General features: G+C 45.2%; 1 protein-coding gene across 2 annotated transcripts in view; it reads right to left on the reverse strand.

Annotated features, from left to right (window-relative positions):
- Window positions 1-26,821, reverse strand: part of LOC124804668 (semaphorin-2A-like) — a 1,059,692-nt gene that overhangs the window by 33,253 nt on the left and 999,618 nt on the right. For both annotated transcript variants that reach the window (XM_047264910.1, XM_047264909.1), the window contains 2 exons: window positions 18,145-18,296; window positions 1,885-2,085 (listed from right to left, as the gene is read on the reverse strand). In XM_047264910.1, coding sequence (XP_047120866.1) covers window positions 1,885-2,085; window positions 18,145-18,296 — 353 coding nt within the window. The remainder of the gene's footprint in view (window positions 1-1,884; window positions 2,086-18,144; window positions 18,297-26,821) is intronic.

Consider the following 26,821-nt stretch of genomic DNA (forward strand, 5'->3'; position numbering starts at 1 on the left):
GGTGCATAGATTCTAAGAAATCAGAACCCAGAACAACCATCTCAGGCCGTAATAAGGGGCTTGATACGCCTGGGCATTGAGTGAAACAGAGCTTGGATTGCGTGTACAGGTATAGCTGCCCATGCAGCTTCAACACGATACCACAGTTCATCAAAAGTAGTGACTGGCGTATTGTGACGAGCCAGTTGCTTGTCCACCATTGACCAGACGTTTTCAGTTGGTGAGAGATCTGGAGAATGTGCTGGCCAGGGCAGCAGTCGAGCATTTTGTGTATCCACAAAGGCCCGTACAGGACCTGCAACATGCGGTCGTGCATTATCCCCCTGAAATGTAGGATTTCGCAGGGATCGAATGAAGGGTAGAGCCACGGGTCGTAACACATCTGAAATGTAACGTCAGTGAGAACAAGAGGTGACCGAGACGTGTAACCAATGGCACCCCATACCATCACGCCGGGTGATACGCCAGTATGCCGATGACCAATACACGCTTCCAATGTGCCTTCACCGCGATGTCGCCAATCACGGATGCGACCATGATGATGCTGTAAACAGAACCTGGATTCATCCGAAAAAACGACGTTTTGCCATTCGTGCACCCCGGTTCGTCGTCGAGTACACCATCGCAGGCGCTCCTGTCTGTGATGCAGCGTCAAGGGTAACCGCAGTCATGGTCTCCGAGCTGATAGTCCATGCTGCTGCAAACATCGTCGAACTGTTCGTGCAGATGGTTGTTGTCTTGCAAATGTCCCCATCTGTTGACTCAGGGATCGAGACGTGGCTGCACGATCCGTCACAGCCAAGCGGATAAGATGGCTGTCATCTCGACTGCTAGTGATATGAGGCCGTTGCGATCCAGCACGGCGTTCCGTATTACCCTCCTGAACCCACCGATTCCATATTCTGCTAACAGTCATTGGATTTCGACCAACGCGAGCAGCAATGTCGCGATGCGATAAACCGCAATCGCGATAGCCTACAATCCGACCTTTATCAAAGTTGGAAACGTGACGGTACGCATTTCTCCTCCTTAAAAGAGGCATCACAGCAGCGTTTCACCAGGAAAAGCCGGTCAGCTGCTGTTTGTGTATGAGAAATCGGTTGGGAACTTTCCTCATGTCAGCACGTTGTAGGTGTCGCCATCGGCGCCAACCTTGTGTGAATGCTCTGAAAAGCTAATCGTTTTCATGTCACAGCATCTTCTTTCTGTCGGTTAAATTTCGCGTCTGTAGCACGTCATCTTTGTGTTGTAGCAATTTTAAGGGCCATTAGTGTATAAGTTGTCAGAAGCGACATGGAGAGAGGAAAGGAAAGTCGGTATAGGGAGAAGATTAAGGAATATTGCAAAAATAGGAAACGACAGAGACAGAAGAGGAAATGAAGTTGTTGCATGACCATAGGTGGTCAGCTCTAAAATTTAAAACAAGACATAACTTACGACAATCTCGTATAAGCAGTGAACGTTTTAATCATTAGCTCAAGAAAATTAAGTTACATAATTAATTTTTTGTTTCTTTCCAGAAATATGTGTGTTTCCTGGTGCACAGTGAAAGCCCCACTATACAATAGCGCAGAACGCCGCTAGAGGGCAGAAATCGAAGTGGCGCAGCCAGTCTCCACCTTATGAATGGGGATTTCAATGTATACTAGGACTGCACATACGTATACATGCAAAGAAACAAAAAATATTGACTATTTGTATTTCCTTTTTTTTTTTTTCGAGGTAAGATGTGACTCCTCCCCCTTATGGCCAGGATGATGCCATATTTTTCATTGCTAAAGTACACTACAATTGTGAAACTTGCTCGTGCCACACCTTAGTGGGATGGATACCGGTGTTTACTGAGCCTCTAGCCGTGCTCGCACAGCGCAGGGCTTCGCTCACCTGAAGCGTATGTGGTAGCGGCCCCTGGCGTCGCTGTAGTGCAGCCAGGAGACGGCGCGGCCGGCGAGCACCTGCGGCGCCGCCTGCTGCTGGCTGAGGCAGCCCAGGTGCACGCTCTGGCCCCACGTCACCGTCAGCCGCTTCTTGGGCACGCTCGTCTCGCACGGGCCGCGCGATCTGTTCGTCACGTCCTGCAGCAGTCTGGGAAAAAAGACAACACGGCACATCAGCTACCTACGGTCTTCATCTCAGAAGTACAACTTATCCAAAGTTATAAGAGGCACAAGAGCATACGAGACGTCTTAAGGTAAACAAACTGGACAGTATGAGTCAGCCGGAGACTTGAAGCTTTCTTTCCTCCGTCTTTTCTCTAGCGATTATTCCGTCTAGTAAGTGCTCCGTCTTTTTCAAGATCTGGCACATTTTATTTCATTATTTAACTTTGTGGCCCGATGCCCTTAGAGACAGCACTGTCGCCAAGGTAGTACGAGGGTCACTCCAAAAGAAATGCACACTATTTTTTTAAAAAAATCCATCTTTTATTCTACATGTTTGAAAGTTTTACAGTGTGTAGCTCCATCCTTTAGGAACAATATTTTCATTTCTCCACATAATTTCCATCCCTCTCAACTGCCTTACGCCAACTTGGAACCAGCGCCTGTATACCCTGACGGTAAAATTCAGGACCAACCTGTTGGAGCCACTGTTTGGCAGCGTGCACAAGGGAGTCATCATCTTCAAACCTTGTTCCACCAAGAGAGTCTTTCAGTTTCCCAAAGAGATGATAGTCACATGGAGCCAGGTCAGGACTGTACGGCAAGTGTTTCAGAGTTGTCCATCCGAGTTTTGTGATCGCTTTCATGGTTTTTTGACTGACATATGGCCGTGCATTGTCGTGCAACAGCAAAACATCCTGCTTTTGCCGATGTGGTCGAACGCAACTCTGTCGAGCTTGAAGTTTCTTCAGTGTCGTCACATATGCATCAGAAATTATGGTGGTTTCACTTGGCATGATGTCCGCAAGTAAGAGTCCTTCGAAATCGAAAAACACCGTAGCCATAACTTTTCCAGTAGAAGGTGTGGTTTTGAATTATTTTTTCTTGGGTGAATTTACATGATGCCACTCCATTGATTGCCTCTTCGTCTCTGCTGAAAAATGATGGAGCCATGTTTCATCACCTGTCACAATTCTTCCAAGAAATTCATCTCCACCATTCTCGTACTGTTCCAAAAGTTCGGTGCATTCCGTTTTTCTTGTTTCTTTGAGAGCCACTGACAACATCCTGGGAACCCAACTCTCACAAACCTTTCTTAACGCCAACACTTTCAGTATTCTGCAAACACTTCCTTCCCCTATCCCAACGTTGCGTGACCATTCGTTCACGGTTATGCGTCTGTCAGCAGTCACCAATTCGTTAACTCTCTGCACGTTGTGCAGTACGAGGCCTGCCGCTGCGAGGACAATCCTCAATATTGCCGTGCCCGCTTTCATTACGTAACCTGCTTGCGCACCGACTAACTGTACTGCGATCGACAGCAGCATCTCCATACAGCTTTTTCAACCTCTTGTGGCGGTTTCCCACTGTTTCGTTTTCACAGCACAGGAATTCTATGACAGCACATTGCTTCTGACGAACGTCAAGTGAAGCAGCCATCTTGAAGACATGCTGTGACGGCGCCACTCACGGGAACAGGTTGAACTAAGTTTCAAAACAAGCGGGAAGGATGTGTCTACATACTGTAAAACTTTCACACATGCAGAATGTAAACTGTATTTTTACGAAAATAGTGTGCATTTCTTTTGGAGTGAGCTTCGTATAAAGCCTGTTTTACGTGAGCGACTTTCTGATGAAAATCGATTTCTCGTTGTGGACGCGCATCATGTGCTTGCGTCTAATTCACCAGCCAACTGGGTGTGGAGTTCTACGATCGTAAGTGCGCTGCAAACTGCGCTTGCACAGAAACAGAAACTATAAGGCTGGCAGTGGAAATTAATCTACTCTCGCAGAGCTCACTACAATTATAGTAGTGGCTTCTGTGCTTTTGTGTGTTCTCAATACTTGTTGTTGCCTTTGTTTTCGTGACACACTGCGAAGGTTTCACCGGCGCATGTTTTATCTTGCCTTCTAATATGCTCCCACAAGACAGACGAAACAGCCGCAAGCAGAAACATACCGGTATTTGCCTTTTGCAACACTTGAGCGAAGAAAAAACTCACATAACGCATACAGAAAAACGTAAAAAAAGATAAGCGTTTTTCAATGAAAATAGTTTCGACGTAAAAATGTCAGACCCATCTAATGAAAAAATAATTGCGATTTTATTTGGCATTTAGAATGACAACAAGATACAAAGAATAAACAGAAAATACACTGCTTACTGCCCTGGAAATATTGTTCCACGTATTTGTAAGTACAGATTTTCTCGAGAAGATAAATTTAGCCATTTTTCAATGTTAGGACGACAATATTCTTATTCTTCCAATTTTCAGGAGTGTGGAGAATTTACCATACGACTTTTGTTAAGAATATCCACTATTAACACATTTCTGTCAAAAATAAACTCTTACTATAACAAGCAACTCGAACGAAATGATAGGCATAGAGAACAGAGGGCATTCCAAACGCAGAAAAAAAACAAAAAAAGAACATATACAACAAAAGAGCTTTGTCCTGGAACACAAAACTAAGACACTATCAGAGAGCAGTAAGGTCTGAAATACGTACTGTTATAACTGCTGCACAGTTGTGTTTTTGCGTGTTCTCAATACTTGCACTGAGAGCATCTAACATTTGATGCTGATCCTTCAAAAAAATGTTCAAATGTGTGTGAAATCTTATGAGACTTAACTGCTAAGGTCATCAGTCCCTAAGCTTACACACTACTTAACCTAAATTATCCTAAGGACAAACACACACACCCATGCCCGAGGGAGGACTCGAACCTCAGCCGGGACCAGCCGCATAGTCCACGACTGCAGCGCCCAGACCGCTCGGCTAATCCCGCGCAACGCTGATCCTTCCATTGGAGTGAGTCAAAGTCCGCGAACAATAGGTTTCAAACGACATGAAGAAAGAAGACATTCGTCACGACAGAACTTGTTGGATTTTTTGAGATCCACCGATCAAGAGTGCCATCAACAGCGCCTAAATTTCACTCGACATTATTACTTTACCCACTACTATGAAATACAGGAATGTTACCTTCGAGACATATGGTGCGTGAAGAGATGAAATTTTGGTTAGTAAAATAGTGAGTAGACGCCGACATATACTGAGGTAACGTCTTTAACGTTTTATGTCTATAACAGCAACAATGATGCTTTGTTCTCGGACAAAGTAATACGTAAGAGGTGTGATTCCGGCTTCCCGTGAATCGTTCTGAATGCAAAATGTGGCTACTGTTAGTTTACAGCGTCGGACAAGGTATAATACTAGTAATAAGTTTTCTCATTTTATGCTGAGGAGTATTATTGGGCAAAAATTCCTGTTTCTCGTTATTCGTGTTGTCGTCATTCAAGCACATCAAAGAGAACATTTGTTTCGGAAACTCGCTGTATTCGCTGTTGCCTGCTGCCACGAACGTTAAGCGTCGCCTACAGCAGAAATAAACATCGTGAGGTTGCTTTCGACACGCCAGCGACTTCCGCAGAGGGCTCTGAAGTAGACGTCAGCGTTACGCCAGTGGGACGCGTCCAGCTTTCATCCAGGCGCACTTCACTCCCATTTTTTTACGAGCGCTGAGACAAAGACGCGTCCAGCGCTTGACGCGCCCAACGCCTTTTACTGTCAGCCATTCATATGAAAATTTATTCATGAGATCAGAAATTCCTGATACGCTCGCCCGTGCGGACGTGCCGGCCTGCACAATAAAGTTGTTTACGTCTGCTGCGGACGCCAAGCCACGTCACCGCGGGCGAGGAAATCCTCTGAAGCGTCGCTGCACGCGTGGCGTTACTCTTTCACGCAGGTACGCTTAGCTCAGCCTGTACACAGTAGAAGCTAGGGATGAAAAGCATCTTTCTATACGTTCTATTGTCTCAGAGCTACCCTGTTACGTCACCTTCATTTTGTTGTTAGGATTTTCAGTCCAATGAATGGAGTGCAGTTCTCCATGCTAGTCTATTCTCTGCAAGCCTCTTCGTCTCTGCGTTAACCTGTTTACTTCCTTTTCAATTTTTATCCCCTCAAACTTGCTCCATTTGCCAACGATTCAGTACCTCCTTATTAGTTATTCCATCTACCCATCTACTCTTCATCATTCTTCTGTGGTACCACATTGCAGAAGCTTCTGTTCTCCTCTTCTCTTTGTTGTTTTACTTTCGTACGAGGGTACACGCCATACAAATACGTATAGAAAATACTTCCTAACATTTAAATTTCTGCCGGCCGAAGTGGCCGTGCGGTTAAAGGCGCTGCAGTCTGGAACCGCAAGACCGTTACGGTCGCAGGTTCGAATCCTGCCTCGGGCATGGATGTTTGTGATGTCCTTAGGTTAGTTAGGTTTAACTAGTTCTAACTTCTAGGGGACTAATGACCTCAGCAGTTGAGTCCCATAGTGCTCAGAGCCAAGCCATTTAAATTTCTACTCGATTACACAAAATTTCTGTTCCTCAGAGATGCTTTTCTTGCTATTGCCAGTCTGCATTTTATATCCTTTCTACTTCGGCCATAGTCAACAAATAGAAAAGCTCTTCTATCTCTTTTAGTGTCGCATTTCCTAATATTATAGTGTCAGAAACATACATAGGTGCACAGTTGACATGTCATATAGTATTTGACGAAAATTTGGCTACATTCCAGTCCATTTTCTGTCACTTGATGAAGGTCTTCTGGAATACACGAGGCTGGACACAGTCGACACTGAAGCATGTGTTGGACAGTCTAGACTTCTCTACAACCACATTTAATATTGTTTTCTTTACTGCAGCCCCATCTTGCCAGATTAGTCCTTGATATGTCCACTCCTGATCTCAGCCTATTCAGAGATTTCCAGGACATCCATTCCTCCGCATGTCCTGAAGGTAGAGTTTCAGGAACTCTTTTCCAACCGAGGGAAGGGAAGTCTTACACCTCCAAAGTTGCACCCTGACATTTTCAGTAAGTACCTTGATGTTCTAAGGAAACTCTTCCTCGACTTCAATCGCTGCGAATGCGATTTATACCCGTACAGGGGATAGGTTTGCTCTTTTTGCACTTTTCTCTTGGAATGGGAGGTGATGCTATTCCTGCAAGGTAGTAAATCCATTCGACAGTAGTAAATTTCAAACAATCTGGTACGATTCTTCAAGTGTCATCGAGAGCTACGACTACCTGTTTGGCATGTGATGAATTATAGCAAACAGGACTAACGTACTCTGCTGCCGAACAGGCTAATGCAGTTGCAGGGGTTCAGATTGTTTCAGTTTGACTGCCCCACTATGATGCAGCCAATTTTGTTAACAGATTGTTCCTGGTGGAAACTTTCGACTTGCAATTCATACAATGTCTCTTGAAAGTAAGAGATCTGTCCAGCGTCACTCCTAGGTATTTTGGAGTCCACCAACGTTGTAACTCAAATCCTCACCATACTATCATCAACTACGAGCAGCTTTCCTACTTCTCAAACGATAAGTGCACACTTGAGTCTTTGAGGAGTTCTTTTTAACCTGATTTGTGCTACAGTATCTTGACAGATCTACAAGGGCATTCGTGAGCGTGCACTCCACTGATTCAAAGTCTGAGCTCTGAGCGGCAAGAGCAAAGTCATCAACATATAAGAAACTCCTACTGTTGGGGGCTATTGGCTGGTCGTTTCTATACATGTTGGATAGGATTGAACCCAACACACTCCCTTGGGGTAAACCGTTTTTCTGTCGTCTCCGTCGACTGCGCTGCCCTTGAAAGTCCACGAAGAACCTGTGGTTTTGCAGAAAGCCTGTGTTGAACCTAGTTAGGCTAAAGTCATTGGTCATGTTGTATACTCTGAGTAGTAGTAGCTGGTGGCTGACAGTGTCATAGGCCGCTGACAAGTCGACAGATACCACCCCGGTCACCTTACGAGCTTCAAACCCAACTCCTATGAACTGCGTAAGATTCAGCAGTTGTCCAGCGTATCTTACACCAGGACGAAATCCAGCCTGTTGAGGTATTAGCAGGCGATTTAAGATCATTTTTTTCAGCACTTTGTATAGAAGGCAGAGTAATGAAACTGGTCTAAAATTCTTTGAATTGTTCTCTTCTTTACTAGATTTCAGCAAGGCAATCATTCGGCTCTTTAGCCATATCTTTGGGATTTGACATCTGCTCACACCGCTATTAAAGAGTTGCAGAGTCCATTTCTTTGTTGTTATGCGAAAGTGCTTAATTTGCTCTGTTCGTATATCATCTAAGCCAGCTGATGTTCCATTCTTACCTTATTTAGCATCCTTATCTAGCATGCTGAATGGTGTTGTAAGGAAATTGCTCTCCTTTTGCTCTTCTCTTTGCAGTTTTGACTTTTTGGATTTGTGTGTTGCCTTCCCGTTCAGCAGTAACTAATGCCCATTTTTATGGTGTACTGCGGTCATAGACCGATCATTACTTAGATGTTTCAGGAGTCACCAAGATTTATGGCTATCTCTTTTTAGATCCAAGTTGTCTATGGTTTTAATCCATTGATTCATATTTCTTATAGAGCTAATGAGTTCGTGCCCTGCTTCCGCAGTTGCTTCAGTTGAATGATGTTCTTCAAGTAATTTCGTATCAGCATCGCCTGATTTAATTCGACTACGTACCATTACTCTAGATTTCAAAATACTTGCCACAATAAACACACATTAAAGAAATTCTCAAAGTTCACGAAGTACGTCATTTTCCCACAGGTAATGTACTTATTTCAAAACTTCGTTACTAACAGTTAAAGTTAATATGTCTCTTCATGCCGTTTAGATTACAAGTCACCTCACTTTAATATTCCGTGACTTTGTGCATAAGTGTCTTCATCCCCGTATAATACCAATGGTCAGATGAGTACCATACATCTTTCACTATAGTCAGGTAATTGCTTTCAGTACGTTTTAAGTTATTCAGCGTGCAATGAATTGTCTAACATATTTCGGCCAAACTGCTGAGCGAATTCAGTCTCCACTAGTAATATTTCGGCTGCGTATCTTCCATCCATCATCTGAGTAAGCAAAGAGATAGTTTCTTGGTTCACGATGAGGATGGACAGAAGATACACGGGCGAAATGTTAGTAGCAGAGATTGAATTTTCCCGTATGTTTTCCCGAAATTTATTAGACTGCTTACGTTTCTCGCACTCGAATAGTCTTATACAAAATTGAGTCGGAGAGATACCAAACGTCGCTCAGCAACAGCTAATGATCCATCTTCTTGAAGAGGATGACAGTTTTGAGGGTTGGTCGTTTGTCCAATAAGTCGTGCTCGTGTTAATTCCTATAAAACGTAAAAACGGAGGCCAGTGACTGCTCATAATGCTGTCTATGAAAAACAAAAAGTGCCGTTATTGATTACGTTCGAGACGTCAATCGTCAGACGACTGTTAACGTTTACTACAATTTCATGTGTCTTGCGGTGAATGCGAAATGTTGGCCGTTTTTAGTTGTGGTGGAAGTTTCTTTGGTAGTAGTGACATAGAAAACAATGCGTCATACTATGGTTGTTGACTGTTTTAAAAGAAGTTAGGCTAATATTTCTGGGGATAACAAGAAGGAGTTTCTTAATTTGAAGAGATGTACACAGCATTACACACATACACATGCACGCACACACGCCGCGCGCACACACATACACACATTTCAATTTTCTAGTCATATGATTGTCTGCCCTGCTGATTCGTTGGACGATAAAACACCCTGATATACAGACGAAGATGGTATTGAACTGCTGCAACAAATTGGCCGAACATGGAAGATAAAAAACAGAATGTTCCTAGTCGCATAAGGACTTTTCGCTAAGGATAGGAAGACACAAAACAGAGAGACAGTGAAGAGAGTGCTTAATGGTTGAGGCACCACGGCGAGTACAAAAATGTCGCATATTGGCAATATAACTCATGGGAAAGGATGGATTTTGTAAAACTCTGAGTTAATAAAAGACTCTGCGAGGAAAAACAGGAGGAAACAGAATTTTACGTCTGGAGATGAAAAAATATGATAGATGCGTGATGTAAGAACGAAATACAGATACGATACTTCGAAGTTAATAGTTCGCTAACGCACGCCTCTGCGGTGGTGCTCGACTCGCAAGTGAGCCAGTCCGTATCTTGTTGGTAGAAAACTTCCACTGCCAGTGTTGACTATATTTAGAAAGGGAAGGAGAAGTGGTGGCGTCAAGTTGCTATCACCTGTGTTACCGCGCCAGTGTGCTGGATTAAATTGCAAACATTTCTTCAGTGTCGCATCAAGTGGGGGCATTTGACGCTCTTGGTGGTGATCCGTCGGTCTGACAGAAAAGTCAAGCTCGTCGGGCTCCTTGGTGCTACTCGAGAAGAGCAGGCTATGTGCTGGCAACGCGTTTCGCTCTATTCCTGTTCTTCACTCCAAGTGAACAAACCCGGCACCACACTTTCCAAACACTCATCAGTCATCCACACAGCACAGATACACCCTTGACAGTCTATAGCAAGTCGGGGAACGCAGTGGCAAACCACTTCACCTACGACATTGCCAAGAACGGCGATGTAAAATTCCTGCAACTGGTTCCCTACACCCATTCCCTGAGTATGGGACGATTTCGATAAAAGACAATCTGTTCACGATATAAAACGGGTGTAACGGTTATAATTGCAGATATTTCTACTGCTGACTGAGGTCTGTGTACAGAACAACTGTAAGTCAGTATTTACTTCATTTGCAGACTAATAATTATAACTAATACAAGTCGTATACTTTTAGGTTGGGTAGTATCTCCAAGAACATGTCGCACGAGCAAGACATTAACGCTTACGTCCTCCTGGACAGCAGGTCAGCTGTTGAAGTTTGCACTCTTGTACACCAATTGGTTAGTCTACAATGACAGTCAAACGGCGCTTTGAAGTTACATGGAAGATGCTGAATCTAGGCCATCCCTACGGCAGCAAACGTGAGTTTATACGGCAACGGTACACAGCCAGCACTTCTCGTAATGTGCCTGCTTGACGGCATTCAAGACGTTGGTGGCATTAATGATGTCCTCTCCTACCACAACATCGCTGCCGTCTGCTACTGTAGTAAAATCGTGTATAACTCCTCGAAGTTTGTCGCTGTCGGGCTTCTACATCCTGTATACACAACGATTTTGCTAAATATAAAACAACTGCAGGAGGCAATCCCTGAGAGGATAATGAGCGAAGAAGTTTCATATGGACCAGGGGCGGGCGGGAATCCTGCACGTGTGCGGTGCACTTGCACGTGTGCAGTAAACAGGTGTTCTGCGTGCACACAGGGGCAAGCTGGCCACCCGCTTCTCTCCCCTCCCCGCCATACCATCTCTCCGCTTCTTCCTCTGTAATAAGTTTTGTTTCCTGGCCTGCTTTATTGAATGAAGGAATAAGGCTACTACGAGTGCTTGAAAGAAATCATGGTTTGAAAGAGTACCTATTACCTACGATACGTTGTATTTAATTATCACAGGTGGAGTTTACAATACGTTTAATGTCTGGAACAAAATTTCTACATACAGAAAAACGCAAACAGTTACGTAAATTTTCATTACTGATGTTTGCTCTTAACCGAGACTTATTAATTTTCATAACAGAAAAAAATCTCTCGCAAACGTATGTCGAGCCTAACATATTATCTTTGCGGCTTCACGATGGAGACGAGGAAACTCTTGCTGTGGAAAGTCGTGATAAAAATCTATTATACGTCTTGCCAAAAGGAACTTGTGTCTCATACGAGAATTATGCTGTAGAATCTACAGTGTAGATCTATTAATTCCATTTGCAAACTGGGATGAATATCATCTACAGAAACACCACATTGTCTCGAGAACTATTCAGAACCTTGGAATAAGTATGATATATCCCCAAATCGCTTGAGAAATTCCTCTTTTATTGCACTAAGTACGGGAACATATTGAAAGATAGCAAATCTCCACTTCTGCGTTTCCTTGATTCACTCTGCGTTTTCCGGTTCTAGAAATACAACGTTCACCACGTAGTGGTCCCTTCGCTTCAACGTCCACAGCTTAGCCTGGTACTACACTGCCGCAACCTGCCGGCTGTCACCACTGTCCCATTCGACGATTGCACGCGAGCAGCACACGTGCAGCGCTGTGCGCTCATGAGCCGCGTGCAACGTTTGCCCTCCCCTGATATGAACATACCGCCAGAAATGCGTTTGAGGGGTCGTACACACACTTGATGGTGGAGACAGAACAGCTTTGACATTGTAGATTCCAATGATCGAAAGCACACATGTGAGCACACAAGGCTAGTGGGTATGTTCTGTCTTACTAGCGTTTTAGCTTCACACTCAAGAGTGCAGTAATGTTGTCAATGACGTATTGGTACAAGGAGTCATTCGCTTCAGTGCTGTTGCCAACTCACTATGGTCGAAAGTGTGTCGTGTAGCGCAGTGCTGAGAGACGACGACATGGTATACCAAGCAGGAATTGGGCGACGTGACCTTTACATATGAACAGGCAAATGGCAATGGGTCCCCGCTAACAGCAACCACTCCATAACCTGTTTTCAACAGTGTTCCGTCATTTGTGCGGGACAGGCTCGTTTACTTGAATGGGTGACCATGAAAGGCGGGTCTGCATGAAACATACACAGGCCTTGGAGGATCAAGTATTGAACAATCTAGGCAGATGGGCCGCCAGAACGGGGTAAGCCAGACGACCATGTGCGATATTTTCTACGCAACTGCCACCGTTCGTGTCAGTTACAACATGCGCAGGCTTTATTATCTACAGACTTGCATCCATGGTGACTGTTTTGTCGCTGGTTTACTGTTTACCCCACCACATCAATCTTCACCACACCCATGTCTCAGCTACAGGAAATTTTCATGGGTTGGTGGCAGTAAGCCATCAGCACTGTTCCAGCCTCAATGGGTGGGCCAGGATTATTTGCGACAACCTCATGGAAGCAGTCAGTCTTCTACAACAACTCACGGATGGCGCATTTCTGCACTTTCTGTGGATGACCCCGTCTCTCCTGCTGGAAGACGTGCCTTTGTTGGTATAACGAACAATGAGGCTACTACGTGATAGTGCTCCAGTTCATTTCTGCATTTCCCTGCAGAGGCATCTTGCAGCATCTACCCTGGGCTTTGGATCAGATGAAAGGATCCAATCGCATGAACTGCCTCATCGAGCGACGTCAGTTCTTTAGATTTCTACCTGTGGAAGCACCTCTAAGAAATATTGCATGCGGAGCCCATTCCTGGATATGCAGGCAGCGTAAGACCGCATTTAAGCTCTCTGTGACGCTGTTAGGCCGCAGGGTGGCTCATCTGAAAGTACGCATCGGCTGTTGTTGCTTAGAGGCCAGTGGTCCTCAATACGTTTCACTATCAGTCGAGTGTGGAATGTCGCCGCAAACAGACAGCGGATCGCGGACAGCCGAGGCAGCTACCTCAGCTGTGCCGAAGTCATTCGATCGCCGTTCGCCTGGGCCTGTCCAACTGACGGCGCCATCGGCCACTCCACTTATGACGACTTTGGCACCGGCAGCGGTACCTTCGATGCTGACAAATCAGGGAGAGGACTCGACGAACACAGGTACTGCAAGAGTGGGGGATGAAAGAGGACCACGTCCCAACTTGAACGCAGCAATCTCACGTCCTCTTGGGCCAAGGTCCCGATTTTTGACAAGGCAAGCTACGGTCCTTTGGGCAGGACCAATTTCTTACAACCTATGACCCATTCTCTGTGAACATCCCACCTCCCACGGACGACAGAATAAACAACTATTGAAGACCGCCAACGACATGACCAGCCCGCCAGAGACAGGGACGCCCATCGCGGTAAAACTGCACCTGAACGTGACGACGAAGACTCATCTAGAGAGGAGGAGCTGCTGAACCACACACCTGTATCCGACTCACCCGCTGCCCACCAGTCGACGGACGACGAGGATCACCAGGACGACCTAAATAAACAACATTCCCAATTTGTCCGCAGTAAGAAAGCTGCCGGGAAAAGTAAAAAGCCCCAACAGCTAGAATACTTAACTAAGCGACACGACCCCACTGCCAATGTCAAACCAATTCACATCACTGCAGGCGGATATGGAACTAATGGAAGTCACCAGCCACCCTACGGGCGATACAACGTCTGAAGTACCTGCACCTCCAACGACACAACAACCATCTACACAAACCAATAAAATATCTCCGATGATAGTTCAGTAGGCAGAGCGCTATCTGACGCTGAACTCGGAATTGAAGAGACACGTTAGTGGATCTATCAAGGCGACATTCAAGGACGATACAATCAAGTATCAGTCCGAATCCCTGGCAAATCTATGTGCTGGACTAAGGTTCCTTCAGGACTCCCAAAATTGTGTTTTTCACCAAAAGAGAAATGAATGAAAGTTGTTTTTAAGTACTTGTCAGGTGAAATAACAACTGAGGGAGTTGAAAGGGAACTTCAAACCGTCGGATTCATCGAGGTTTCCGTACATCAATTCAAGTCACGTGATGAACGAACCAACAAGCTAAAAGCGCAACCCTGTCTACCGCGTTACACTTCCACCTGGACCACCTAACGACTCGATTTATGACGTTCGCCACATCATGGACACCACGATCTACGATCGTCCGAAGGATGGACCACCACAACGTAAGTGTTGCTAACGCTTCTTCCGTACAGCCAACTACGGCTCAGTACCGCTCAGATGCGTCGAATGCGCCGGGCACCATCCGTCCAAATCCTGCACTAAGCCAACAACGCAGAAGCCTAAGTGTGTAAACTGTGGAGGCAACCACTCCACCACATGGAGGGGATATCACAGTACTCAACAGGCGCTCAGGGCGTACACTGCAGAAGAACAAGCAGCTCAAGCACGCCAACAACAACCAGCCACTGCTCCTCTGCCACCAAAAGGGGACAATCAGAACTACTTTCCTGCATTGCCGAAGAGGATGACATCAGCAGAACGTACTGGTCGATCTTCACCACGAACTAGCGGCCGCAACTCACCTACCACCACACCTTCGGCACAGGAATCGTCCGACACTAGCCACATCATTCAGATGTTCTCAAGCATATCGAAATTCAGAACATCACTGAACCAGAAGGGTATTCTTAGCATCCGTAAGGACACTTTTAGAAATTTAAAGTTGCTGGGGACACTCTCTAAAAACTACTCATCCTCTCAGAAAGTGCTATGAAGATCTCCGCCCCCAATAATGGACCATAGACCTTCACAGCTACAAGGCCTCACACTTAGCATATTTAATGCCAATGATGTTAGCATGAACAGGAACATTTTCTCATTCGATAAAAGGTGGACATCCTGTTATTAACGGAAACTCGATTGCGACCAATTCATACATTTGAGCTTCTGAACATGGTTGGTTACAGGACAGACGGAGGCAATCGCCGGGGGTTGGCAAGGCCATATTTGTTCACAAAGCCATCACGCACGTACCACAAGACCTTCCTCAATTCACGTCTCTTGAGGCAACAGCGGTGAATGTCTCCACTTCTCATGACATTTTCACGATGGTGTCTGCATACTTAAGCTCGCAACGACAGTTCGACGAACAAGATCTCACGACTCGTTGTGACCGATTTAACAAGATCCTCATGCGTGGCGACCTAACTGTCAAACATAGCGGTTGGCGCGACAACCCAAGAGGAATATGACTCCACGACATTGAAGAACGGCTAGAAGCCATGACCAGAGGTCCTGAAGAGATGGGTCTCAACTAACCCCCACCATCAACTGGACGTCCTGAATGAAGCAATATTGATAACCCCGCGACCAGATCTACAGCTCCCTACTGTTCTAGACCTGACTTCGGATCAGCACCCTTAAACTGGCTCCATCCAGGGGGCTACTGCTCACGTTCGGCAGCCTACATCTCACAACAAACTGAAAACACTTCAGCTCATGGCTAAATAACAATGCTCGTCCAACGAATCGTTTCCTGCAAATTGTCCACATTTAACAAAATTAACCTGTATTCAAGATGAAACCCTCCTACACCGAGGATTTCGGTATAAGGAAAAAATGATGACCAGAAGACCATTAAAGAGTATTCATGTAATCACGGTTCATAAAATTGTTGAAGCCCTCGTGCCCACATTTTGTCGCTCTGCCTGTTGGCTTTCGTCTTGGGATCTTCAGTCGACGTTCCTTCAATGATTTCCTGGTGCTGGCGAAATTTCGGAAAAATTGTCAAGCAAATGCAGGATGCAGATCCCGAGACGAAAGCCAATAGGTATTGTTATTTATTCGGTTCATTATCTCAGTTACATTTGTCTGTGAAACTGTCTTCACAACAGTGAAAAGCCCGTTCTAGGCAATCAGCTACACCTATAACACAAAACATTGTTGTTGTTGTTGTTGTTGTTGTGGTCTTCAGTCCTGAGACTGGTTTGATGCAGCTCTCCATGCTACTCTATCCTGTGCAAGCTTTTTCATCTCCCAGTACCTACTGCAACCTACATCCTTCTGAATCTGCTTAGTGTATTCATCTCTTGGTCTCCCTCTACGATTTTTACCCTCCACGCTGCCCTCCAATACTAAATTGGTGATCCCTTGATGCCTCAGAACATGTCCTACCAACCGATCCCTTCTTCTGGTCAAGTTGTGCCACAAACTTCTCTTCTCCCCAATCCTATTCAATACTTCCTCATTAGTTATGTGATCTACCCATCTAATCTTCAGCATTCTTCTGTAGCACCACATTTCGAAAGCTTCTATTCTCTTCTTGTCCAAACTATTTGTCGTCCATGTTTCACTTCCATACATGGCTACTTTCCATACGAATACTTTGAGAAATGACTTCCTGACACTTAAATCAATACTGGATGTTAACAAATTTCTCTTCTTCAGAAACGCTTTCCTTGCCATTGCCAGCCTACATTTTATATCCTCTCTACTTCGACCATCATCAGTTATTTTTCTCCCCTAATAGCAAAACTCCTTTACTACTTTAAGTGCCTCATTTCCTAATCTAATTCCCTCAGCATCACCCGACTTAATTAGACTACATTCCATTATCCTTGTTTTCCTTTTGTTGGTGTTCATCTTATATCCTCCTTTCAAGACACTGTCCATTCCATTCAACTGCTCTTCCAAGTCCTTTGCTGTCTCTGACAGAATTACACTGTCATCGGCGAACCTCAAAGTTTTTATTTCTTCTCCATGAATTTTAATACCTACTCCGAATTTTTCTTTTGTTTCCTTTACTGCTTGCTCAATATACAGATTGAACAACATCGGGGAGAGGCTACAACCCTGTCTTACTCCCTTCCCAACCACTGCTTCCCTTTCATGTCGCTCGACTCTTATAACTGCCATCTGGTTTCTGTACAAATTGTAAATAGCCTTTCGCTCCCTGTATTTTACCCCTGCCACCTTTAGAATTTGAAAGAGAGTATTCCAGTCAACATTGTCAAAAGCTTTCTCTAAGTCTACAAATGCTAGAAACGTAGGTTTGCCATTCCTTAATCTTCCTTCTAAGATAAGTCGTAAGGTCAGTATTGCCTCACGTGTTCCAGTGTTTCTACGGAATCCAAACTGATCTTCCCCGAGGTTGGCTTCTACTAGTTTTTCCATTCGTCTGTAAAGAATTCGTGTTAGTATTTTGCACAAAACATATGCGAATGGAAAAGTTCTATGATGTGATCGCAGCTGCTCAGCATTATGACGTAACATGTTTCCATTGCATTCAGTGATTCCATACACGGGGTGCATATCGGCCAAATTGTCATCAGTAAATCTATGCATACCGCTATATATCACTATCAGCATACAAATAACGCTGCTGGAAAACAAACCGGAGATGGAACCGAGCAGTACCGAATGAAAGCTTGAGGGCGAAGAGTACAGCAGACCATGCAGTCGTCAACCATGAGTTGTTCCCGGTTCGTTTACAAGCAAGACATACAGAGCATTTCGTCGAATTAGCATACATATTTTCAGTTTAATATGGATACAAAGGTAATTAGGATTACATTATTACACTTTCTTATATGTACGTTTTATGTAGTTTTGAAAAGTGTCAGTTTTGGTTTGCTGGATCTGAAGACGAATCTTTGTGATAGTCGAGACCGGGTAATCAATAATGCTTTTGTGTGATCCTGTAATAAAAAATGGAGAGATGGAGTGACTCACCCAGGGGCGTAGAGTCTGCAGACGCCGTCTCGTCGGTCCCAGCCGCAGTAGGGGTCGGTGACGCACTGCAAGCAGTTGGAATGGCGACGGCCGCAGTCGGCCAGCAGCAGCTGCCGCACGCGCTCGTCCGTCGCGACGTACAGCGACGCGTGCTGCAACACAGGCGCCGAGGAAGCTGTAGGGCTGGACTTCACGAGTACATGGCAGCAGAGTCAAACCCACGGGATCTATGGGTCGGTGCCGGCTGCAAAGTGTCTGAAGATGAGCATACGCATGCTAGCTCAAGCACTGATGTATCGAGTGACGAGCACGTCGTGGTGGGCATAAGCAGATACAATGCACGAAAAAAAAATAGTACTTCTGGGAAGACGTGACTGCATATGCCACCTGAGATATAGTGGACGTAATCTGCCATAGATAGCATAGTGGAATAGCTACCAGAATGACAGTTTTGTCTCCTCCGTAATAGGGAATGCCCACAGCACGAAGGCTCTGTGTAGTGGAAACGTGTGAAGCAAGCAGGTAAGCAAGCTCCTAAAATGCAATCCTGCTACCTACAGCCATGAGCGCGTTACAAAGGGGTCAAATTATGATCTCCCGGGTGGCTGGATGGCCCTTTCAGAGAATTGTCACTGAGCCGTGGTAAAATTTGCTGTTTTTAAGAGCGCGCCGCAGCGCGTTGTGTGAAGCAGTCGCCCTCCATTTCTGGCGGTGGCTCCGCTGTCACAATCGCAGCTTTGGTGTCTCCCTCTGGTGGGAAGGCGGAAAGGCTGCCTGTTCACGTGCATTTAAGGGGCGCTATCAGCTCGGCAGTCAGTCAGTCTGTGAGACTAGAGGGAGTCTGAGTGAGTCAGTCGGAGGCAGTTGGTCAGCCTGGAGAGTCTGTCAGTCTGGGCGAGTCTGGGCAGTTGGTCAGCCAAGTTAGTCTGGGTCTGTCTCTGATCCGCATTGGTGAGGCGGTTAGTGTCTGTCGGTCGTCCGGAGTGCTAGTATGTGTTAGGCCGCCCGTCTGCTCGAGTTCGTTCAGGCAATGGGAATTGGCAGTTGGATCGATCGGTTGGTCGGTCGCGCACTGGGACACAAGATGACTTGTCCGCCTGGAGCGTCGGCGCATGAGAGCTCGCCACGTGAGTCCAGTGGGCCGCGGCGTATAGCGAGGGGTAGTGGCTTCGCGGCCGACACGAGAGCAGCAGGAGTCAACCCACGACATCGGTCTGGCCGGCGCGAGCTGCGACGCCGTGAGACGGGAGATCGACGCGACTTCCTGCGTCCGTTGAAGCGGCTGGCAGCGGACAGGTCGGGAGAGCGTTGTGGGGGTGCTGCGCCACGTCTTCGCCAGAAATCGCAGTTTATTAGAAGTTAAGTGATTGGTGATAAGTTGTTTCATTTACTTGTTAAATTCTACTTGTTTCTTGGTCAGTCTCTTATCCCCAGCATGCTCGTCCGTCTCTCGTCCGCATGAGGCAGTTAGTGTCTGTCTGTCGGTCTGCCGTACGTTAATAGTTGCCTCTGTTATGTTTGTCGGATTCGGTGTTAGCGAATTTTTTTTCTTAAAGGTAGAACTCTTGAAATATGTTTTTATCTTGCCTATCATCTTGCGAGGTGGTATATATGTAATGCAGAGCATGTTGTACATTTTATGTAAGTCTCCATTTTATGGGTTTTATTTAAATAGTCATTTTAGGTTATAAGGTTGCCACACTTCCACCGTAAGAGTTCTTTAAAAAAAATTCACTTTCGGTGGCAAATAATTTGAGTGTGGTACCATTCCATCCCTCTTACGGGCTGCATAGTTTACGTGTTTGTGTGAATTGTTAAAAACCTTTTAGTTTAAAGTAATCTGATGTGTTGCAGATTTGCACCAGTGTACTCTTTCAGAGGTTGTTGTGAGCGGTCATGACTACGGCCGTGTTGAAAGGGAGAGGCAAGCTTCTCAGCCCGAAGGCTCATACTGTTAACATTATTCTTTCTGCCTCTAAATAGAATTGTAACTTGATATTTCGAGGATGCTTTTCTGCTTATAATTGTAAATCTGTTTTTGAAAAAGCTTTTAGGAATAAAATTCACATTTGTTAAAAGTAATTTCATTTTCCATCAGTTACTTCCTGGCAACTACATCCATGCTCACCTAGTGCGATTAAATGTGTTAATGTTCTTGATGAATCGCTAGTAAATAAAGTAAATTCTTTATGCAAAGATTTTTTAAAGTCTAAATTCACGGTCCAGTCACACTAGCTGGACGTGCAGCGTCAGCTGTGCAACGATGCTGGTATCAGTGGTCACGTGAACATTCTCACACTCACGGAGGAGGTTCTGGGTGTCCACGCAGCACAGACGCCCGTCAGGGTCATCGTATTGTAAGCGCAGCAGTGGCAGATCGTACGACTACCACAGCACAGATAAGAGAGCTTGTGAGCTCAGACTTGTCAACACAAAATGTTGGAAAGTGTTTATTAGCAGTGAGAGTGTGGCCACCCACACCTCTTGGCCCTCTTCCACTCACGTCACAGCATCGACATCCACAGCTCGACTGCTGCCTTCAGGGCTTCACTTGAGGGATGGAACGGCGCGCCGTGGTCTTCAGCGATAATTGTTCACTCTTCTTGGACGAAAATGTTGCTCGTTTGCACGTACAACGTAGATTTGCTGAGCGCCGTCTCTTACAGTGCATTCCAAGACACACTGGCTCCAGCCCAGGGCTTAAGAGTCTGGAGTGCAATAAGCTACGTTCACCTTTGGTGTTTCTGAAGCGGACGCTAACCAGCGCTCGGTATGTGCAGAAAGTTGTTAGACCCGTTCTTTTGCCGTTCTTGCAACAAGAAGGTGATGTGTAAACAATAGATTTCAGCTACCAGTCGTTCTTTGGAATTTTTATTAGCAGATCTAGATTTCAGCTAGAAACTAGCAATTCTCAATGCATATCCTTTTTTGGTCAACGCATGTACTGCCTGTTGGTCTGGCTTTGTACACAGTCCATTGAATATTCATTGAGTATTCAATGCGTTGACCAAAAACGGATAGTGCATTGAGAACGGCTAGTTTTTAGCTGAAATCTAGATCTGCCAATAAAAATACCAAAGGATGACTGATAGCTGAAATCTATTATTTACAAATCAAAATAACGGTCGCTGAGTGCAACAGCCTCTGAATGGAGCGTAACCTGATGAAGAAGGTGATGTGTTGTTCCAACAGGATAAAGCTCGGGCTCTGCAAGACGTGCGACATTTTCCCTGGTCAGCACCAACTCCAGACTTGTCTCCAATACAGTATGTCAGGGATATACTAGGACAGATGAGACGCGTGCGACTCGTCAACCAAAAATTCTTCCAGAACTACGTCAACAGGTCGAGCAGGCGTGGCATAACGTATCCCAGGACATTATTCGCTATCTGTACGACAGGACGCCAGAACCAGCGCTTGCATTGCCGTCAGTGGAGGCTACATCACCTGTTAATATGGGTATTTTAGCATGGGTCGATACCCGATACTTCAGAACAGCTTGCGCTAGTGATCTGTAATTATAATCATTTCATGAACTCCATATGCTCTGTTGTATAGTAACTCATAAGTGAACTGAAAACTTCTAAAAGGGTGTACTTTTCTTCCGGCAGTGTATTTCTTAACAATCACAGCAATCACACGCTCTAGAATTATGCATCAGCTACCAGCTGTCTAGAGACCAGCACGTACGATGGTTGGCCAAAGTCTTAATTATCGTATCGGAAAAGTAAATTACTTACACATTACCGAGCGAGACGGCGCAGTGGTCAGCCCACTGAACTCGCATTCGGGAAGACGACGGTTCAAACCCACGTCCTGACGTCCTGATTTAGGTTTTTCGCTTAAGGCAAATGCCGGGATGGTTCCTTTGAAATGGCACGGCCGATTTCCTTCTCCATCCTTCCCTAATCCGATGGGACCGATGACCGATGACCGATGATCTCACTGTTTGGTCCCCTCCCCCAAATCAACCAACCAAGCACTCCTGTTTCACACTGAATTCCTCACAGTAACGCAGCACGCAGCTACAAAAACCAAACCAAAGTGAGATACCCCAACGATAAAATAAGGTAATTAGATTCCTACATTTGAAGTGAAACAACGCCACAATAATCGACGCTCATTTGATGGAAATGTGTTCCATCAGTGCACCATTGTATCATACTGTGGTTGGGTGGCGAAGGCGCTTACAGTGTGGTGAAACTACTCTGAATGACGAACTACGAAGTGCAGGAACAAGTCTTTGTCAAGACCGGCAATCATAACAGAAGTGGTAGTCCTGGTGCTCCGGCGTATCATAATCGAGACGATATCGCAAAATGTGAAGAGCAGTGGGCCTATCGATTAGTTTTCAACATCTACCACGACATAACAAACGTTCTGTGAATGCTCATACCAATCGAAAAAGCCCACCGAACGGGGGCATCAGCAGAATGTTGCAGCTTGTTAGGCCAATATAGATGTCTTCTTTACCGGACTAACTACTGCGCAGGAATGCTTGGTGTTTCGCTAAGAGCCCTAGAGAAAGGACCAAAACAGGCACTGGAAAGTTGTTGATTCTTTTGTATCCCACTGGATACAAACGCAAATTGTTCGTTACTCTCAGAATAGTCGCTACACAGTGCTCAGAGTTCAAACTGTTGCGGAACACGTGCACAAACGGCGCTAACAGGGAAAAGGCAATGCACGACTTCACCCAGCAAGCTGAAAGCCGAATAATTCCAGAGTTGGTGTCAACACCGTCGTAAACGGTATACAGTTATTACAAATTGTATCCAATGAGAAATCCTAGGCGAAATAGGCATCACAGTACTACAATGGTGCTCAAGCACTCCCGTTCATTTATGGATTTATTGGTCACTGGTGTCAATCATTTAGCCAGAGAAGTGGTTAATGACAGACTTAATATACAATATTTTACATTGTATACTGGCAAATTAAATTACGCTAATAACAGTTAAATTTGATGTCATACTTCGTACATTCAACGCAGTCCGTATATCTCATGCTGATTTATAACTGTATGTTCGCTTCTTGAAGAAACCGGGATATACTGACGTAGTCCGCTGTGGAAAACTGCCGAAACAGGCCCGCCGCAGATGTAGTTGCAGTAGTAGTAGTAGTATAGTTATTCGTCTGCACATATCTCTTACAAGGATATTGGATATGCATTAGTATTACATTTTGAGAACAACAAACATAAAGTAATTCGGTTATACAGACTTTTACGTGCATAAAGGTATACTATAACAAGGATGGGACAGGCAGGTGGCTTATAGTAGCAACCATTCCGGCATCTGCCTGAAGTTATTTGGGGAAACCACGGAAAATCTCAGTCAGGATGCTGAAGTAATTTAGGGAAACCACGAGAAACCTAAATCAGGAAGGTTGAAAGAAGACTGGACCTTCAGCCTCCCGAATACAGGGCCGGTCTGTTTAAAACAGTACTACGTCATTCGGTTCACAAGGTTACAGATTCGGGGAAGTCTTACTCCGACCAAGGCCTTGAGAAACTTGCGCTGATGGATGTCGTAACTCGAACATCCAAGTATCCCATGGTTTAGGTCTGCAGTCTCAGTTGGGTGCACCTCACAGTACAGCGCGAAATGTACATGTTAGTATGCAGACTGCCTTCCAGCCGCGGTGGCTGCTCACTTTACAGGGGCTGAGAGCCTAACGGCTTGTCCACATGAGCAGGTCTGTTGGCAGCCTCTGCTAAACTGCGGCTCAGTGACTATGCTCTGCCCCTTATCAAGGTGACTAATCGATTCCATCTCCATACTACAGCCCGCTGACGGAATATCATCGTCGTTACTTGGCGCAGATTCCACAGATTCGGCACCACCGAAAAAAGCGAAGGCCCAAGCACTATCGGACGAGCTTGAGTGTTCTTTGGGACTGCTATGGCGTGGCACTAAGAGAGTAGGTCTCTAAGACGCAAACCTTTACAAGAGCATAATACGGAGACCGTTGATGAGGTTACGGGATGATGTGAAGACAAAGCGTCGCGGTAACTGCCCAAGAGGAGTTTTTTTTTTGCATCACGATACGCTCCAGGATATTTTTGAGCTATCAAAATTTGCTTTATCCCCGAATTCTGATAACATGGCACCAAGTGGTTCCTTTACCTTTCCTTGTATGTTTGTTGAACCTTGTATGTTTGTTGAACCAAGGTGGATCCTTTCCCTCTCCTGTATTTTTGCAAGGCACATATTTCTCTAGCACGTGGTGGATAATACCTTTAAATTCAGATGCTCAATATCTTTGAGTCGCCCGGTGAATGCTTGGAGCTGACTATGAAGATATTCATTAATGACACTTTTATTTGCTTTTCCAAACAAGAAAACCGTACGCTGTTTTTTCTTTTTCTTTTTCTTTTTTTCTTTTTTCAGTTTCCATGGAAGCCACAACGACATTATGGTCGCTAATACCTTCTTCTAGATTAACTTCCTCACAAAGATCAGGTCTGTTTGTCGCCAAAATGTCTAATATATTCCCATCTCGAGTTGGTTTTCTAACAAATTGCTCAAGGTTGTATGTTGAGAGCGCTCCTAGAATAACTTCACACGAAACTTTGCTTCAGCCCCCTGTGATAAACATGTAATGAACGCCAGATTGAAGTCTCTACCTGTAACTAATGGATAATTTGGATATTTATTTCCTATGTACTCAAGGCTCTCTCTCAAACGTTTTGCGACGTCTGTTGCGGATGCTGTTGGTCTATAAAAACATCCTAATACAATGGTCACTCCTTGTCTGATTGACGCTTTATCCAGACTTTCACAGTCCGACCCAGTATCTATCTCAACTGCGTTTAAACAGCTTTTAACTGCAATGAATACACCAGCTCCCATAGCGTCAGTCCTATCCTTCCTAAACATTGACCAATCTGAGTTCAAAATTTCACTGCTATTTATGTCCGGTTTCAACCAGCTTTCGCTACCTAATACAAAATTGGCATTACTACTGTTTATATCGGAGAGTAGCTCGGGGATATTGCTACAGACACTTCGACAATTTACTGACATGAGATTTTGAATATTTAAATCCTTTGGAATGACATGTTTAGGCGTACTAAGAATTTTTACAGTTGGCACATCCACATCAGTATCATGAACTGGTAATTTTTCAGGCCAACGTTTTGTTTCCCGTGGAGAGGAACCTAATCTAACAAACCCCCATGTGCACGCCACAAGTATTGTTCTACCCATGTAGCTGCTTCCTGTGTATACTGCATCCCTGGTCTATCGAGGAGCGTCCTACAACCTTCCACTCCATAGCGTAGGTCGAGAAATCTACGACCATTTTCGTCACAGAGTCGACGTAGCCTCTGGTTTAGATTCTCCACTCGACTCCAATCCAGAGGACCCCGGCCCAACCTGTGTACGATGCTGCAAATCGTCAGCTTGGCTTTTGCTCAACGAGAGATGGAAGCTGCCTTCGCCAATTTAGCCAGCCGTCGAAAGGACCCAAGGATCTCCACGGAACCCCGACGACTGGCATCGTTGGTGCCGACGTGTGAAACAATCTACAGCTGGCTGCACCCCGCACGCTCGATAGTCGCGGGAAGAGCCACATCCCGGACAAGGCCTCCCTGCAAGCACACCGAGTGAACGTTGGTCTTCTTCCCCGCCCTAGCCGCTATGTTCCTGAGGGGCTCCATGACCTGCCTAACATTGGAGCTCCCCATATTACAGGGAGTGTTGAATGAACAGTCTAACGGGTACAGAATACGGACTAAAAGTAAGACGACAGTGGTGAGGAGAGACAGAAATAAGATTAGTGGTAAACTTAACATCAAAAGTAGTTCCCACGAAATACACAAAGTTATACAATTCTGCTACTCTGAAAACAAAATAACACATGGTGAACGAAGCAAAGAGAACATAAAAATTAGCTTAGCACAGGTACAGAGGACGCTCCTGACTAAGAGAAGTCTGCTTGTATCAAAGGAAGAAACTGATGAGAATGTGCTCTTGGAGCATAGCATTGTATGGTGATAACCAAGAAGTGAGGGATACCGGAAATGAAGAGAATCGAAGTGTTTGAGATGGGGTGCTATAAAACAAGGTTGAGAAATTTGTAGACTGATAAAATAAGAAATGCGAAGGTTTCTCCGCAGATTCGTTGAAGGAAAAAAAACATACGGAAACAAAGACATCGAGAAGGAACAATCACGGGGACCCAGGTTCGATTTCCGGCCGGGTGGGAGATTTTCTCTGCCTGGGGACTAGGTGTTTGTGTTGTCCTCATCATTTCATCATCATCATCATCATCATTCGTGAAAGTGGCTCGATTGGACTGCGGAAAAGAACTGGACTGTGTAAAAATTGGGACTTTGTACGGGCGGCGATGACCGCGGAGTTGAGCGCCCCACAAACCAAACAACAACAAGAGACGGAATGCATGCACATGTGTTAAGATATCAGGGGTAAATTCCGTCGCACTAGAGGGAGCTCCAGAGGGTAGAAATTGCAGGGGAGGACAGAGACTGAAGTACATCTCAGAAATAATTAAGGGCGTGGGGTCTAAGGGCGGGTGAGAGATGAATAGGTTGTCATGAGAGAGGAAATCGTGTCGTTCCGCACTGAACCATTCACAAGACTGGGGTCCCCACCAAAAAAAGTATTTTTCTATAAAAAAAACCTCGTTCTGGAAAAAGCGAGTCCATTGAGAT

Source organism: Schistocerca piceifrons, chromosome 7 (genome assembly GCF_021461385.2).
Source record: "Schistocerca piceifrons isolate TAMUIC-IGC-003096 chromosome 7, iqSchPice1.1, whole genome shotgun sequence".
Classification (NCBI taxonomy): Eukaryota; Metazoa; Arthropoda; class Insecta; order Orthoptera; family Acrididae; genus Schistocerca; species Schistocerca piceifrons.